Below are 17,856 nucleotides of genomic sequence, written 5' to 3' on the forward strand. Positions count from 1 at the left end.
GTGACACGGCATTGACACTTGCGATGTGCCAGAGGCCAGAGCCTGGTGTGCTTACCACGCACACAAGGTAACAGGTGGGGATGGACGCGTTACTTAACGTGACCGAGGTAACCACTGCACACTGTCTGCGTACAGGAAGTCATCATATGTGCACTTTGAGTGCGAACACTTTTCTATCAATGATACTTCAGTGAAGCTGGGGAAAATGCCACTGCTTTGTACTAACGGGGTTCAGCCCTTTGTCTCTGGATCAGGAACAGCTTTCTATGTTTAACACAAGACCTGTTATAAAAATCAGTTACTGCATACCAATGACATGTTAGAGGCAAATGAGGATGACAGTTTAAGCAGGGCTGAGTATCTCAGATTTTAAATGCCTCCTCTTCCTGGGTTCTTAAAGCGCCCTAAAATTAACATCCATTTCTTCCTTGTGCGTTCACCCTCCTGTTCCGTCCCATGGAAGGCCTCATCGCATCGCTAGAAATAAGTGTTTCCCATTTGCTCTGCAAACGACTAAATGCATGAGCACAATTTGACTTACTAACACTGTAAGCAAACTTGTTAGGATTGGGTTAAACCCAATGTTATGCACACAAAACTTATTACTTAACCCCCTGTCCCCAAGTCTTCCTAGAAACCATGTGCATCGTGCTTTTTACAACCCAGAGCCTCCACGGAGGCCGGAGCCATTCGAGAGCAGCTGTCCTTTCGTAAAAGTGGGGTTGGTCTGGGTGACCAGAGGACGTTGGAATGCTGGGAAGTGAAGAGTGAATGCCGTTTGTGTCCTGACACGACTTCTCTCACAGCCGGGAAGGGGGTTTGCTCTCGCTAAAGGCAGTTCCCAGACGCTGTGGCGGGTGGTCACTTTCTCTGCTGCGTTCCCTCAGTCCCTGTGGGACGAACGGTGACTTTCACGTCGTTTCCTCTCACTCCCTGTTCTGCGCATGACACTCTGTGGTGGCCACGTGTCCTCCCGGAGGCTGACACGCTTACACAGATGTTGCGTGGCCCTCACGGTTAGTGTGAAAGCCCAGTGATGCGTGGGGAATCATGGTCTCTCAGGGGAAACGTGTGTCTTCAAGGGGACGAAGTGCCCGTTGGCCACACGCAGCGTTTAGAAACGGAGTGGAAAAGGGGACTCGTGAATGGCAGTCACCTCACGCTATTCCCTTTGGTAAAGAACTAAGTCAAGTCCTTTTGCAAACATGCTAAGTAAAGAGCAAATAATCTCCTTCTTACTCTGGACAAGTAATATGTTTTCCAGTGACTTCCCTTATTGTAATCACTTACGCTAAGCCCCCTGTTCTAGTTTGCAATTAACTTTAAACTCCACCTCTTAACGTCACTTGGTGTTTCCGGTCCCTTTACAAAGCACGGTCCTGAGATAAATTTATTTATGGTCACACAAGCAGCTCATTAGACTAAATCGTGTCCTTACTGGGATCTGAATTACAAAACGAGATGAAGCTAGTTTATCATCATCTACCCTTAGCTTCTTTTATTTCCTAGCTCTCTCTCTGGTTTGGAACTTTGGAGAAGGATAATTTCAATTTTAAAATGTTGTTTGCATGGGCGAGGTAGAGTCTGCTTATTCTTGTCCTCACCAATTTTAAAAAACCATCTAAATGACGAGTCATAAAGCTTTTATGATTCTCTCAGCTGCTGTGTTCCAGCCCCTGTCAGCAGTTCCCAGGGCAGGACAGGGTCGAGGTCCTCTCCCCTTATGGTTTCTAAACCCTGCAAGTTTAAAATCAGAGTCTGAAAAGGTAGATTTTTTGGAAAGGGATACCGGTTTTCTGCAGAACATCTTTCCTGTCTGGTCTCAAACCGAGAAGTGAGCTTCTGGAGTTCAATTCCGTTGTCTATTTTCTCCCGACCTTACCGAAAAAGGTTTTTCCCCCGAGACCACCCCAGAGACAGCTAGGCCCGCAGTAGATTCACCGAAGCCTTTGAAACCTACAGAGATTTCACACACAGAGAGGGGCCCCGCAGCCGCAGCGAGCAGGGCCTCCTGCACCAGCGTCAGGAGCCTCACGGGGGCTGTCTCACCAGACGCTGGTTTGCGGAAAACGTTGCTCAGTCATTCCCATCCCTGAACTTCTAACTTCATCGGACGCTTCCCTTCTCGGTCTAGACAGCATGAGCGTGCCAGCCCCTTTAAAGGGTGTTTTTCCGATTTTAATTAACTTTCGAAGCATGGGCTCTGCCTCCCTCCGCACCAAATATGGCAGAAAAGCCAGTTTCAGAGGGGGACGTGCCATCTGACTAACGCAGGCCTTTCTCAGGGTGAGTTTCCAGCCAGTGGGATTGTTAACAGCGTCTGATTCCTCTCTCTCTGCTTTTCACATCTTTTGAGCAATTTAGTGTGTGGCCTCGGGTTGGAACGTTTCCTCTTGTTCATTAAGATTGCATTTTAAGTGGCGGCTCTTTGACCCCCGTCTGGAAAGCAGAGGGCTTTGTTCGTTAATCGGAAAGGCATCCGCCGCTGTGTGTTTGCATGAGGCCCAGACAGACAGACACCCCGTTCCAGTCCCTCCCGCGCTGCAGCGAGCAAAGGGTTTGTGCTGAGGAGGCCTCTCTCATTTTTTCCGTTGTCATCTTGACATGAACCAGGCAGTCTCCCCTTTGAAAACGCTGGGTTTTTTTTACCCCCCCCACGCCCTCCCCCGCTGCTGAGTGTGGGAAGCAGCGGGCCTGCGCTTTTTCCAGGGAAAACTGTTTTCCAGGGAGCAGTCCACTGAGCTGCTTCCAGACGCTAGTGTAGCCCCGAGAACCGCCCAGGGCCTCCGTGCCCAGCAAGGCAATGCCACCCTTCATGTTTAAACCTGAAGCCTGGAGCAGTCCCTCTCTGACAAAACCCTGTTGCCAGATGGAAGAGCTGGGCTCACGGCCATGGGTCCGCCCCAGCCTCCGCCTGGATACGGGGCGCTCGGTAGAGGGCACCCTTCTCTCTGAAGGCCCCGGGGCCTGGCGGGCATCCCTGAGGTGCAGAAGCAGGGACTTGCTGGAGGAGCTGCCTGCCGTCTCAGCTCTCCTCCTGGGAAGCGCACAGCTCCTGGCTCTAGATTCTTACAAATAAGCCTGGAGGTAAAGTGTGGAGCCAGGAGGCACCCCTCCTCCAAAGGCCTCACCCCTCCTCCTCCTCTCCCAGCATCGCCTCAGGGGCTTGCAGCTCCCACAGCCCTGAGGCCTCCTGCCAGCACCCCACCAGCACGAGGGGGGCCTGCAGGCCCTCAGGAAATGGGCCTTATCACCCATGAGAAACAGTATTTGGTACTAATACGTTATTCACTGAGAATTTATTCTACAAGACTGAAGATGATTTCTGGTTAAATTATAGGGAGCCTCTTGTTTAAAAAATAGATGTACCAATTCAAAATGGAGTGCTTAACAAAAAAGAAAATCTGCCTTTGTTTTCCCTTTAGAAATGCATTAGCTCATATATTTTCTAGGACAGTATGTGATTTTTTTTTTCGTATCGCTTTTCAATGACTGTTACAAAAATAAGAAAACCCATATGCTCTAAATTTAAGGTATATCTTATTTCTTCTAATTACCTAGAATTGAGCAGAATTTTGGTTCTGGTCTTCACACCGTCGTTTCCTAGCTGTGTGATCTCCACTACAGCACTGATCCATGCTGGGCGTCGGACACTGAGCCTTGTGAGCAGTCACGCATTCTCTGCTCTTAGACGTGTAATTGTTTCTAGTGACTTTTATGCTAACTTTCCCCCGTTAGGTGGCTGTGTTGCATTATAGGGGGACAAAACCAGAAAACGTGAGTGCTACTTGATCGGTTACAAACTCTCCTTGCAACCGTGAAGGACAGAGCCTCACAGCCTGTACCTCGGACCCGATCCTCGGAGTCCACCGACCATTTGCAATTCTAACACAAGCAGAGGCCCCAACCTCGCTGTCCCGGCGGGTGCATCGGAATAGCAAAATATAGGCTCACAACTTAGAACACTTTTCAGTAAAAGGTAGCTGATCTCCCGGCCCCAGTGAAGTAAATACTGAGTAATATCTTCCTGAAATACTTACGTCCAATAAAGACTACAGCACAAACTTGAAAAATACTCAAAAAAGTTATTATATACTAAATGTGGAACTTTATAGATAACATAAAGTTATATATTACATGTGGGATTTTTTAAATGGCCCATCACATCAAGCTCATCTCCAAATAGACTTTCCATATTGTGACTATCGTGTGTGAGCATGTGTATTTGGCAATATGCTATCAGCAATATGCTTATTTTCTTAGGAAAGTCCTATTTAATATTTAACATTCATTCATGCCCTGTTTTTAAATCTCTTTGTGAAATAGGGGGTCCAGCTGTGTGTGACCTTCATGTCCGCATTGGTTCTGCAGCTCTGCGGGTCAGCCACTAGGGGGGGGAGTCTCTGCTGAAAACCTGGCATGTTCCTACAGGACAGGAAATATAAAACAGACCACAGTTCTCCGTCGCTGGAATCAAATACTCGGGTTAAACAGGACTCACAATTCTCTGGGAGGACAGGCTTCCTGTGCCAGGAGCCGTGTGTGAGGAGACGAGGTGCGTGCTCTTGCTCTGGGGCTCTCGGGGCACACATGGGAGCCACACGGGGCTCTCCAGGCGCTGCGCATCCAGCCACCCCCTGGCACCTCCCCAAAGCTCACGCCCCAGCGGGATTGTCCTGGAAAGCCCATGGGGAACATAAGATGTCTCCTCTTAAAAAGTTCTTAACCATGAACAATAAGCTGAACAGAATCCCTCTCCACTTCCTTTGAACTAAAAAGCACCCCCGTGTGTCAGCAAAGTCCCCTAGCTGTTTGTTCTTTCCTGCAGCCAGGAGAAAAGGGGGGTGAGGACAATTATGTAATGTTCAGCTAATGTAGGCAGCACACATGTTTCCTCCCCAAAGTGGGGGTTAGGAGAGAAATAGCCACAGTGCTTATGGAAAATTATAACCCCTAGGCAATTACAAATATTTTGTCAGTCTTTGAACTAAACACCAAAGGTTTGTAGTCTTTCCAACAAGTGGAAACGCTGTGATTTTTTCCCCCTCTCTTTCAGAAATCAGAGGAATTTAAAAGCTTCACACAAAAGTAAAAGTCTTCATTGAGGTGGGGGTGTGGCAAGAGTCGCTTGGTTTTCTAGCCAAGGCGTGGGAGTTTAGCATCTTCTGGGAGGGTCCGATGGAGAGGAAACGGGGGGAGAAATGAGAGGGCGGAGGATGGAGGATTCTAGGAAAGAAAGGAAGAGGCAGAGGAGAGAAGAAAAGAGGTGGAGGCATAGGGAGGACACAGGAGGGTGGTGGGGGGGTGAGAGAGGAGGGGGAGAGAAGGAGAGTTGAGGAGAGGTGGACTTGCCTAGGAAGGGGGTGGGGTGACGAGTGAAAGAATGAAAAGGGGGAGGAAGTGCAAAGGAGCCAAAAGGGGTGGACAGATAAGGAGGGGAAAGGAGGGGGAGGAGTAGGGGGGCAGGGGGAGGAGGTGAGGGAACAAGGGGTTTGCATGTTTCTTTTCTTTGTGGCCATGGGCTGAACAAGCCTGAGGAAATGCCAGTGGGGTTCCCCCCACTTACATGCAGGACCTGTGAGAACATCAAAGCTGTTTAGTACTAAAAACAAAGACAACCATTTTCGGACCATGTTTGCGAAAGCTATAGGTTTAGATGTGGACATTGTGCTCCTGTGCAAACGGAAATGGATGTGTAATGATGTCTTCTAGCACCTTCACGTTTAACATTTAAATATTTGCTTCTCTTTAAGTTTGTATCCCAATATGTCCAGGATTTTGGTGACTAAGAAACGTATGAATTTACAGGAGTATTTTCACATAATCAGATGATGAGACAGACGCGGTTTGGGGGAAATGGGCACATGGACATCATTGTCTGCCCCTATGAGAACACACAGCACATCGAGCTGGTGGAGGTCGGACAGTCCCAGTGTCTTTACCTTGTTTGCAGGAAAGTCAAACATTTCTGTAGAAGGTATGTTTTTTTTAAAAAAAACTCTCTTTATTCATGCAGATGTAGGTAAAGTGTAGAACAGACATAAAACACTAGATCTTTAACAACAAACTCTTAGAAAGTAGGCATCAGTCAACACTCTAAGTGCTTGAAACAGAAAAAAGTTAGGAGCCACGACACACTGACCAGTTCGGACCTGTGTAAGGGGTTTGCGGTGACCCTGTTGCCACTGTATGGAAACCTGTTCAGTAACTAATAACGCCCAGCGTTTCCTCTAGCCCGTTCTGCATGCATGCTCTGACTTAAGTGCATGTTCTCACTGGGAGGACAGGGCCCCCTCCCCGCTTACAGAGCACCGGCATACAAAGGAGCGCAGAGCCGTGTGCAGGAGCCCATGACTCCGGCTGCCCGGGACCCTCCCGGGACGCTGGCCTCCAGGAGCGGGTTCCCAGCCGCTCCAAGCGCTGCCAGGCCGCCAACAGGAAAGCCCGTTAGTGGGACACATCGATATCTAGGGCCCCAGCTCACGTTCCAGCACAAAAAGGACACTCTGCTTGCTAAGCCCAGGTCCTCAGGGCAGCATCCCGGCCACTCCACGCTCACATCTGGGAGCGGCCCCAGGGACCCCCCCCCCCCCCGGAGCCTGAGCCCCCCGCTGCCCCCCTGCCCCGGCAGGAGAGAGAGAGCCCGGGGGTCCGGAGGAACGGCACCCACTCACCTTCCGGGAGCTGCTGAGCCAGGACCAGCGCGGGGTGCAGCAGCGTGAGGAGCAGCCAGGCCGCCTTCCGCACAGAGCTCGTCATGTCTACAGGTCGGACATGAGACTCTCCGTGCACACAGAGCGGCGCCGGGCGCTCAGAGTAGCACCATCAGTCCCTGCCCTCCAGCACGGCCCGTCCTGCAGCAGCCGCGGGATCCCTCTGCCGTGGCCTTAAATAGGAAAAAGTTTGGCCTCCCTCACTTGCCAGCCCCTTTCTGAAATATGAGAGCAGCACCCATCCCCTCCGCAGTAAAAGAAATGATTAATATGCCTCTTGCTCTTATAGGAGACACAGCCCACGGCGGGGAGCGAGCACATCTGGACTGCGTCCGCCTCTGTTGACGGAGACGCTCGCGGCCTCCTTTAAGCACCTATACGTCTGTGCAGCCCCCCCGCCCTCTGAGGCTCTGCCCTGCATTGTAGGACAAGAACGGGATGTGTGCATTTTTAAAAAATGTTTTCCTTCTCACATTCCCTGCCTAATTTTAAGAAGGTGTGGGTGCCCTCTGCTTGGGCATGGCTAATTTGCAAACCTTATCTTCCTAGGAGTTTTTTGTGCTGGGATCTTGCCAGATCCCACTGGGAGGCCGCTTGAAGAGGGGCCGCCAGGGCGTCCCGGGAAGAAAAGCCTGCTTGTCCTCCTCGCCCACCCCCCCTGGCCCCGCCGCCGAGTTTCAGGCAGATGTCCTGGTGGCATTTTAAAAGTTACACACTTATCTTTGCTGTTTCTGCTTCTCACCCATTTCTTTAGCCAGCCAAGGCGGGACTTCTTGAGTTCAGACTTGTATGCTGCTGGAAAGCCAGAACAGATTTTTCTAGAGAAAAAGTTAGCTTTAGCATGGCTTAATTTTTTTTAAGAAACGGGGAAAGAAGCAGCTTGTCACAGGGAATATCAAAAAAGCACCCCAAAAAGGTCTCCTTCTATCTGAGCTGCTACAAAGATTAGTACAACCATCTCCAGGTTCTGGCATCCACAGGCATGGATTTTGGGCCACGTTCACACAGCCCTTCAAAGCATCTCTGGGTCTAGAGACAAGTTCTGGGACCTGTTTGAGAAAGGGGCACACACTTCATGACACCTTTGCAAGAAAAACCTGGTTGTCCACAGGATCAAGCTATTTCTGGGAAGCGAGAGCTTTCTTACCACCCTGACCATCAGCCCATCATTCCTTCGCTCATTCCTATCTCCCACGCAGGCGTTTCTATTCTAGTCAAGACCCCCTGCATTCGTTTTGTTTTTCTCCCGTTCACGTTAAGCAGGGCCACCTCCATGCTTGTATGTGCACATAACGTTCTCCGCACCTCACACCCATTCATTGAAGTCACTTCCTTAAGACCCAGCTCAACGCTGGGTTCCTTTAAACTTGTTTTCATCTTTCCATCTCCCCATTTATATTACTTAATTTTCACTCCGTTCACACGTGATACGTATATTCCCAGGTGAATGTCTGTTGTGTGGGTGTGGTCAGCGGAACACTGGCTTCTCTGCAGGCCCAGTTACAACCACACCAAGATGCCCGGATGCGGATGACATCACCCGATGGGTGACAGGGAAGGAGAAGTCGTTGGGCCAATCGCTGTGCACCTTCTGACTTCAGACTGGAGAGTCACTGCTTGCGAGGACAAGGCCACTGTCGAATGGCTGTGAGAGGCCTCTTCTCCTGGGTCACCCCGCGACGCCGGGGAGAAAGGGGGTGAGCGGTGCATCTTCCCACCTCCCGATCACCTCCATTTTATTCTTAAGACTTTTTGTGTGTTCACACCGATTCAGAAACATGATCCATTTTTTCCTCCTGGTGTCTTTGACACTTGAACAAAAAAAAATCATAATGTATATTCATTATCTTATTGTTTTATGTGGTCAAGGAAGTTGACATTTAATTCCTTCATTAGAATTCTTTTCCACTGTGAAAAAACAGGCATTTTAAAAAAATTATGCTTTCTATGCTTTCTTTCAGGCTTTACATGGACAAGTTCTATTGTTTTTCTTGTTTGTCCTAAAATTCTTACATTTGATTAGCTATTCAAGTAAAAGTTTTATATTCGTTTATACTCATAAGAAAAATTCATGACGGATGCGTTCATGTAAGAGGAGTGAGATGACATTTTGCACAGGAAAGCATTGCATCTCAAGGTGCCCCCGAGAGCCCCGGAGAGAAGAGGAATCTCGTGCTCCCAGTGCCGCGAGCACGCGTGGAGGGGCGGCACCGGGACCCTTCGCATGGTGTCCCCGTCCCCGTCCTCCTCCTCGTGCCACTGTGTTTTCTAAATCGGTGTCTCGTGGGTGTGGGCCTGAGCTGGTATCACCACTGGGTGACATCACTCAGCGGTGAACAGAGACACGTTTCTTCCTCTTCAGCCCTGGCTTCCCAGAGGTTCACCAGCGCACACACACACCCCCCCCCCCAGGTCGCCCTCTGACTGCCTCTGGAGTTTTCACAGAGTTCCAAACACCCGCGCCTGCACGACGCATCTGGCTCTCCTTTCACAGAGAGACTGGAAAGATGAGGCAAAGCAAGGGTGTGGCCAGTGACCAACCCCAAGTTCAAATCGTTCCCAGGTCAGTAGAAAACGGAGCTTGGGAAGCGATGCAGGAGCACAGCTGGGGTGAACTCCGTGGGCCAGCGCATGTCAGCAGTGTTCTCTCCAACAGCAACGGGAAAATCCGTTCTCTCCATCATGAGAAACACATGGAGGAGAGCCTCTGTCCCTCATGGCACTGCTTCGTGTGTGGTTTTCTTCCTAAGACAAGGAGAGGCATTATTTTATGGGGATTTGTATGTGCTTCCAAACAACTGTAAACTCCTTTAAAGTGTACTTGTGATAAAGATGCACTTACAAATGGACTGAATCCATGGCAGAACTGTAGCCTAAATGAGGATAACTCACAAAACAGCTGTCAAATACATGCAAATTTTCTTCACTGTTTCTAGAGAGGTAGACCAGTTAACTGTTCACTGGGTAAAATCACATTTGGAGAGTTGGGTTTCCTTAAAAAGAATTTCAACGAATGCCAATATGTGTGTAGTAGAGCCAGAAAGATGGTTGTAAAATGTCATGTTGTAGTTGAAGGACTTGGGAGTATCTAACCGTAGAGATTCAAAATTGGGGCAGACATTGGTGGTGGGATTTGATAGGCAAATATTTGAGTGGTTACTCTAACCCCGTGGTCGGCAAACTGCGGCTCGCGAGCCACATGCAGCTCTTTGGCCCCTTGAGTGTGGCTCTTCCACAAAATACCACGGCCTGGGCAAGTCTATTTTGAAGAAGTGGCGTTAGAAGAAGTTTAAGTTTAAAAAATTTGGCTCTCAAAAGAAATTTCAATTGTTGTCCTGTTGATATTTGGCTCTGTTGACTGATGCGTTTGCCGACCACTGCTCTAACCTATTTTTTAAAATCCTTTCTTTAATTTCCTCTTTGTTCCTAAGGTAGAGTTCATTGTTCCCGTGTGTTTGTTCTTACAGAACTATATTGATAACCACTTCTCTTTAGCCTAGAAAATTGGAGAAGACTAAAACTTCCTTGACATTTAGTAAAACAAAGTGTGCTACAACATAACATTTTGGACACATGACATATCTCTATTCCTATATCATCTGTCTATCATCTGTCTATCTATTCTATCCTTTGCTATTAAACCTGAGGCTTTGCATTTCTATCCTTGTATTTTTTCAGCTAAAAAATGCCCCAAGATTAAACAGAAAGTTCAAAGAGGTTACAGGACTCTCAAAATTACTCATTGGAATTGGAACTGAATAACACACTTTCCAAAAGTTTTCCACTTAGATTAGTCACTGATTGCAGTAACAATATTTTTATACAGTTTAGGAATTGTGTGAATAGAAATTTGGAATTTAATCTTGTATTTTTTTTTCCTACTGGGGGATTGATTATAAAAGGATAGAGAGAAGAGAAAGAATGGAGTTAATGGCCAATTTTTAAAAACACTGTTTTCTGATTTTTGGCTTATTGTTGATCTTTAAATAATTTCCAATATTGCTCTAATTTTTAAAAATTTGAGTAAATACTCATTAGCTTATACTGAGCGATGGAGTCCATTTTTAGGGGATGCAAGAGAATTTACATATGTGTTTGTGTGTGTTTAAGGTGTGTCTCTATGTATGTTTACATACATGCATAAATATACATCATATATAATATACACATATACTATTAAAGGTTGACAAGAATGTGAGCCAATAAAGTTTCCTGGAAACTGCCCCAATGTACATGTTTGAACTGAAGTGTTATAATGATGTCTTCCTGAATGAAGTCTTTATTATACTTATGTTTCCATGATAATGATTTGCCATCATAATTATTATTGTAATTGTACTTGAAAACTCATAGAAAGTTGGAATTCATCTCATTACCTAAGACACTGACTCACCCCAGAGTCATGTAACTAATTATTTGTGAGTTTTACCTCAACGGAGACACGGAGGCTGGGCTACAGCATTGTGCAGGAGCTGAGGAGCTCCCGCTGGGTCTTCGCTAACTTAATCACTCTCAGGGTTGATGCTCCACTCTGCACACCCCGCAGACTCTCTCCAGTAGAATCTGTCGTCTGAGTCATGCTTAGGAATGTCCAGCAGCATCCAACACAGCTGCAACAGCTTTGCAAACGTGGCCCGTTCTGTGTGAAGATAAAAAGAAGGCCCACCACCATCTTCTGATAGAAGCAGGAGATAAGCCATGGCCCAGACTCAATGTATCTGCAGGCTTCGCACCGAGACTGGTTTTCATTCCTGTCCACACTCTTAATGTTCATCCACTCGATGGGAGTCCAGAGTTATTTTAATACAAATAATTCTTAAGAACACAAAGATTTAGAGGCTTCTGCCTCCTTCTCCCCAAACAAGTGGCAGTAACTGTGGCCTTTCCATGTTTAACGTGTCATGACCATTACTCTGTACAACTAACTCCTCTTCAGAGCAGGTTTAGTGCTCATGTAAAAACTCCGAAGACGATGTCTGTCTCTATGTTAGGTCATGTGTAGAGAAGCTCTAGACTTATGCGGGCTGTTGGCCTATGGCAATGGTCGGCAAACTCATTAGTCCACAGAGCCAAATATCAACAGCACAACGATTGAAATTTCTTTTGAGAGCCAAATTTTTTAAACTTAAACTTCTTCTGATGCCACTTCTTCAAAATAGACTCGCCCAGGCCATGGTATTTTGTGGAAGAGCCACACTCAAGGGGCCAAAGAGCCGCATGTGGCTCGCGAGCCGCAGTTTGCTGACCACGGCCTATGGAATCATGCCAACATTAAATCCTGGGTAGAAGGAAGCTGTGGCTCATGGGCTCCTTTTCTTCCCAAGGATCTAAGTGTTGTCCTCTGCAGTCTTGGCTTGCATGTGGTAATGTTCATTTTAGTAGCTTTGTTTCATAGTTATGTATCTATTTGATTCCCTCTTACAGGCCATTCTTATTTTTTATCCCAACGCCCTTTAAAAAATCATGCACAGCACCAAGCGTAGTTTCTTGTATATAATCGGTATTAATAAACGTGAAGAAATGAGTGGGTTGGATGGAGGATGTAGAATATTAGGCCCTCTCTTTCTGCCATGATGGGGCCTGTGTGCGGAGACCTGCCGGGAAGCAGACTTCTGAAATGGCGGGGGTGACTGGAAGGCTGCGGGCCAGAGTCATCTTTCCCGGCTTAGGTGGGGTCTTTGGAACAGAAGGACACACAGCCATTCCTAAAGCTGAAGATGCTTGGCTTGAGATGGAACTGAATGCTGCTTGAGGAGAAAGGTGCTGAGGAAGACAAAGAAAACAACAACACGGTGAGTTCTGTGGCAAACCAAGCACCAGCAGAGGAGTCAGAGGCCAGGCCACTCATGCCCACGGAACCCGCGGCGTGGTCCTGCCGAATCCCGCAGCCACCTTCCTGCTCAGGCCATTGGGCACAGACTTCATGTGATGAGTTACCCCCTCAGGGATTTCAACTTATTGAAATGTAAGTAGATAAAAGCGTGGCGGAAAACCAAGTGTTTCATGGTACAGGCATTTCTTCAAATTTACAAAACCCAGACCAAACTCGCCTCTACCTTTCATCATTTTTCAGATGTTAGCTGTGTTTCATGAAGTGATTAAGTCAAAACATCTGACTAATGAAAGCAAACCGTTCCCAGTAGAACATTTCCATGTACAAACGCTGCCACATGGATTATTCCCAGTGTTGATCTTTGGGGGACAGTGAAGAGATGACTATGACTTTGTTTCTATTCTCTAACGTCCAGCCGTCCTCCCTGTTTCCTCCCCCGCCCCCCCAATAAGTTCCCTCAGGCGCGTTCTGATATGCACTTAATCCCGCTTTCGGCACCGGGTGCTTAACGAACGGAATGGCTCTTTTTGCAACGCCTGACGTATCTGTTTCCGCGCCTTTGGGGATGCTGCGCTGTCTGAGCCATCCTCTCACCCCACGTGCTCAAGTCCCTCGCAATTGTCAAGGCTCAGCCCAAACATCCCAGCAAAGGAACATTTTCGGACCCGCCCTTGCTGAGATCATTCTCCTCCTGTTTTCACCTCCTTTACCTTTCTCGTGGCTCTTAGTTTCTTTTCATTTATAGCCTTTTTATCTCCTTTGCTCAACTGAAAGCTCCTTGAGGGCAAGACTTACGTTTATTCATCATTTTATACTCCAGAGTAGCTATTGCATGGCCTTGCCCATAGCAGGCGATTAATAAATATCAAATGGCATGTGATTTAAAATATGAAACACTTCATCCAGCAAAATCCCTGGAAAGGAGTCCATTCCTTCGTGTGCTTAGCCCTCCTGTGATGTTCAGTAAGCGGGTCGTCCCCGGAGCTCCCTTCACTGAGGAAAGGGAGGTGGCTCTCTCCAGCGCAGGGAGTCTTCGGAGTTACAATGGGTTGTTAACAGTTCCAGATGTTATGGATTCGTTTCTGAAATAGAAAAAAATAAACAATAGGACCGGTTAGCAAACAAATTGAAAGCAGGCACACTCTGTGTTTACCACAAGGATCACAGATAGAAGACCACACAGACATTACAAAATGGAAGGAAACAGGTATTTCACCAAGGAGTAATGAGGGAATGACAGGAAAGTCAAAAGTTGATTTCAATGTGAATTTAAATAGTAGAAATGCATCACAATTATACTCTGTTTTATTTTAAGGGTAAAAACAAAATGGCGTAGGAATGAGAATCACGAGGAAAAAATGCTCCCCGGAGGGGTTCTCACCCCTTTTGTTCAAATTTACTTAATTCAATTTTCTTGCAGTTAAATTTTTTAAAAAGAAAAAAAAAAGGAATGTATCAAATCAAAATACTGAAAATTCCCTCCCCTTCCACAAATACGGACACCCCACACATAATGTAAGACAAATGCTTAAAGTTTAGTTTTCTATTGCTTGGTTGTGTGTGTGTGTGTGTGTGTGTGTGTGTGTATGTGTGTGTGTGTGTGTGTGTGTATGTATGTGTGTTTGTGTGTGTGTGTAAATTGCCTGGGGAACTGTAGAAATTTCTGTCTGTTTAGTCAAGTATGTCCAGGGACATAGAGAAGTCATGGAATAGCAGCCTCCAAAGGTGGCCTGTGTATGAGAATTGGGACCCAGTTATGTATTGTTCGTGTTGGTTGTTAGGGGCAAGGTTAGCTGCAAAGTGGGCAGCCGCATTGACCTAGATTCCGCATCGGGATTGTCCCCCTCTTGATTGCTGCCTGGTGTGAGCTGACACAGGCCCTCTGGATTGCAGGGCGGGCGTGCCCCACAGCGGAGGCCGGCAGCTGAGAGCTAGCAGTTGGAGGCAGTGCTGATCACAGGGGGGCGGAAGGTGTGAGGATCCCTGACCTTCCCCATCTCCCAGCCGCATACTTTCTCCATGGGGAAGGGAAGGAAAAAGGAAGAGATGTGTTCGCTAGTTATTCGTTAGGATGATTAACTAATTAAGTGGAAATTCATAGCTAAAATTCAAGGCTCTTGCATTATCAAAGTTACTATTTTCTATTTAAAATATAATTAAAAACTGATAGATTCTTTGAACTCGTATCTAGTTAGTGGGAGAGAAATCAAAAGGGGTCCATCTTGGGAGAGTTCACTGAAATTAACATCACGTTGAGGAAGGGAATTGTATATCCACCCTTTTTGCTATAGCCAACGCCGGGGCAGAGTATGGCCAGACAGTCAATTGGGACAGCGTGACACACCGCTGGAAAAAATGATGTGGAGCTGAGTGCAACGTTACAAGAAAAGTAAAATCATGGTTGAAGCCACGTTAGCAAACCCTGCTCATAATTATATCGGATTCTCTAGACACTTCTTCTGGAAGATTCCCCAAAACAAAAGGAGAGAAATTACATAAATGGTTTTCCAGCCCAAATGCTCTGATTGAGGATGTCGTAAGTTGCTTGCAGTATTTCTCCAAGGAGGGGATCCAGGAAAATTTCTAGGGTTTGTGGATTTTGGAATTTCACCAAATGTTTAATGATTGCAGCCCTCCTAGTTAGCAAAACCCTCGGTCGCTGTTACTAAGGAGGCAGAGTGACAGTGAACGGGCGGGAACAAGAGCAGCGATGCTGACTAGTGAACACGTGCAGTGCCTACGTGTACCCACCACGGGGTCCGCTTTCCCCGTGGGTTCTTCCCGGCACTGTCCCGGCGAGGGGAAATGCTCTGCTCCATGGCTGACAACGAGAATGAGAGCACTGTTCATGTTCTCTTCTCAACAGCTTAGAACTTAGGGAAATGGGCTTAAAGAGTTTGGGGCAAAGGGAATCTTAAGTCACAGGATTTTGAAATACTGAAAAGGAGTGCCCACGTGTGGGCCATGTGGAATGGCCACGTACCCAAGGTGCTTCACTTGTTTTCTGGTGGTTATTTATCTATTATGATCATCTTCTTGATTACTCAAAATTATTACTTTATATTTCCTGCAAGATTTTAAACCCCCTGGGGAAAGGGCTGTGCCTGGGCAGCCATCTCTTCTCTGGTACCTAGCACAGTGGTTCTCAACCCTCCTAATGCCGCGGCCCTTAGTCTTAGGCGACCCTGCTAGTGGTTCCCAACCTATGGGTCACGACCCACAGGTTGAGAACTGCTGCTGTAGAGCCTGAGACCATCGGAAAACACAGATATTTACATCACAATTCATTAACAGTAGCAAAATTACAGTTATGAAGGAGCAACGAAAATAATTTTATGGTTGGGGGTCACCACAACATGAGGAACTGTATTAAAGGGTCCCGGCATTAGGAGGGTTGAGAACCACTGATAGCAGGAAGGTCTCAAAGACGTTATGAGTTTATTTCTAAAATCAGCGGGCACTCAGCAAGGAGCTATTGGCTGATGAGAGGTTGAGAATCTGTTCCAATGCCTAGGATTCTGAGCTTTCTGGCAATCTCATTATTTTTCCAGTCTCATTTATACAATTCAGTTCAATTAAAATCCTCCCAATTCTCAACTTTGAATAGTGGTTTTATAAGAAAAGTGTCACTTTAGAATAAAAGTATCCATCTGTAAAGACTTAAGACATCTTTCTCAGTTCCCCTTTTTGAAAGTCCCTTCCAAGTGAAAGAAATGCAAGTAAATTCAAATAATTTCCCAGAGGCAAGTTTATTAACATTTTTCCAAAGCATATCTTGTTTGAACTGTTTATTTTGGGTTGTTGTCCAAGAGATAAATTTTTGAAGCTTGTAAGAAAAAAATTGGCCTTTAGATGTTAGTTTGCACAGATAAAGGCAAGGGCTGGGGTTAGTAAGGAAGAGGAGCAGAGTACCCACCCCCCAAAATATTCCCAGAAACGGTTTTTGACTTTGTCATTGGAGCACAGCCCTGAAGAATATAAGGCAGAGAACTTGAGCCACCCCCAAATGAAATCCCAAAAATATTAAATATCTAATGCCTGATGCAGTTCTTGGCACATGAGGTGGTCAGTAAACATCTGCTTAGTGAACAGAATATGAAGTGGGCTTACATGTTTGGGTTTTATTAGTATGAAGAAGGTTATTGTAATGGAAAAGTGATTGTGGGTGATTGTCCATAATCAACAATAAACAAAGCCTTTTGATAATAATAATGAGTAATAATAATAATAGCAATTTTACGTAGTACTGTCTACGTGCCAGCCCTATTCTAACTCTATATATACAATAATCATACACGCATTTAATGTAACATCTCTTATAGAAAAGGCCCGTGGCCGTCACGCCATAACGCCGTCATGACCAGATGAGTGGGCGGGGTTCGAGCTACTAGCAGCGATGGGCGGGGCTGCCAGCTGAGGCAAGCGGAAGTGAGCTACTGGCGCACGATTTCGTGTGCTCTGGGCCTCCAGTATTAAGTAAGTACATAAAAGTCAGTGTGTATGCCTCATATAACCCTCTCCTCAACACTGTGCACAGGCCCTGTTTTATACCTGTCTTACAAATGAGTAAGATGACTTGCCAGAGGCACAAGACTCAAATCCGGGAAGTTTGCTTCTGAAATCCATTACTTTAACCCCCAGGTGGCCCTAAGTGCTTTACACAGATCAGCACTTTATAGTCAAACGGGTGTTTTCCTCTTTGGTGAGAAATTTGGGGAAACGGTATTTACCTCAGTTTTTTTTCCTCAACTACATATTGGTTTGAAACATATTCTTTCGAATGTTTTCATTGGTAGATTCACCGAAGGTAGGTTTAATGTTGTTAAACTAGCAAACACAATTTGTGGCGATTTCTGGTGACTAAATAGGATTAAAGTGATCTGACATTTCGTAAAACAACAACCACCCTGAAACCTACACAGTCCTGACTCCAGTTTTCTTGCAGTCCCATATTTAAAGACAGCCCTATCGTATGGGCTGGAATGGGTTTTTGAGAATAATGATGTGAAGTCTATAACCAAAGACGCTTTTCCCTGTTGTGCTGGTGAAAAGAGCAGAAACACCTCTGTGCTCGGGGGAATTTAGCCGCCGGCGGGAGGGCCCTTGCATCTGGGCCTTGAGTTGAGATGTAAGTGCATGTAAGGTGACCGGGGTCTTATTCTTTCCCCAAACTATGTTTTAATCCTATTGCTGCTTCTCTCAGCATCTGGGAGGACACGTTTCACTGGAGTCCGTGTACGCGAGGATTAGCCAAGTCACCAGAAAGTGAAAAATTAGGCTTCCCTGCCCCTGAGGCCCCGTCCACGTTGT

General features: G+C 46.5%; 1 protein-coding gene across 1 annotated transcript in view; it reads right to left on the minus strand.

The window, feature by feature from the left end:
• Positions 1-6,861, minus strand: part of COL3A1 (collagen type III alpha 1 chain) — a 40,903-nt gene extending 34,042 nt beyond the window's left edge. Inside the window, exon 1 of the mRNA XM_008146515.3 lies at positions 6,675-6,861. Coding sequence (XP_008144737.2) covers positions 6,675-6,759 — 85 coding nt within the window. The 5' untranslated portion in view covers positions 6,760-6,861. The remainder of the gene's footprint in view (positions 1-6,674) is intronic.
• Positions 6,862-17,856: the final 10,995 nt, after the last annotated feature.

This window comes from Eptesicus fuscus, chromosome 11 (assembly GCF_027574615.1).
Source record: "Eptesicus fuscus isolate TK198812 chromosome 11, DD_ASM_mEF_20220401, whole genome shotgun sequence".
NCBI lineage: Eukaryota > Metazoa > Chordata > Mammalia > Chiroptera > Vespertilionidae > Eptesicus > Eptesicus fuscus.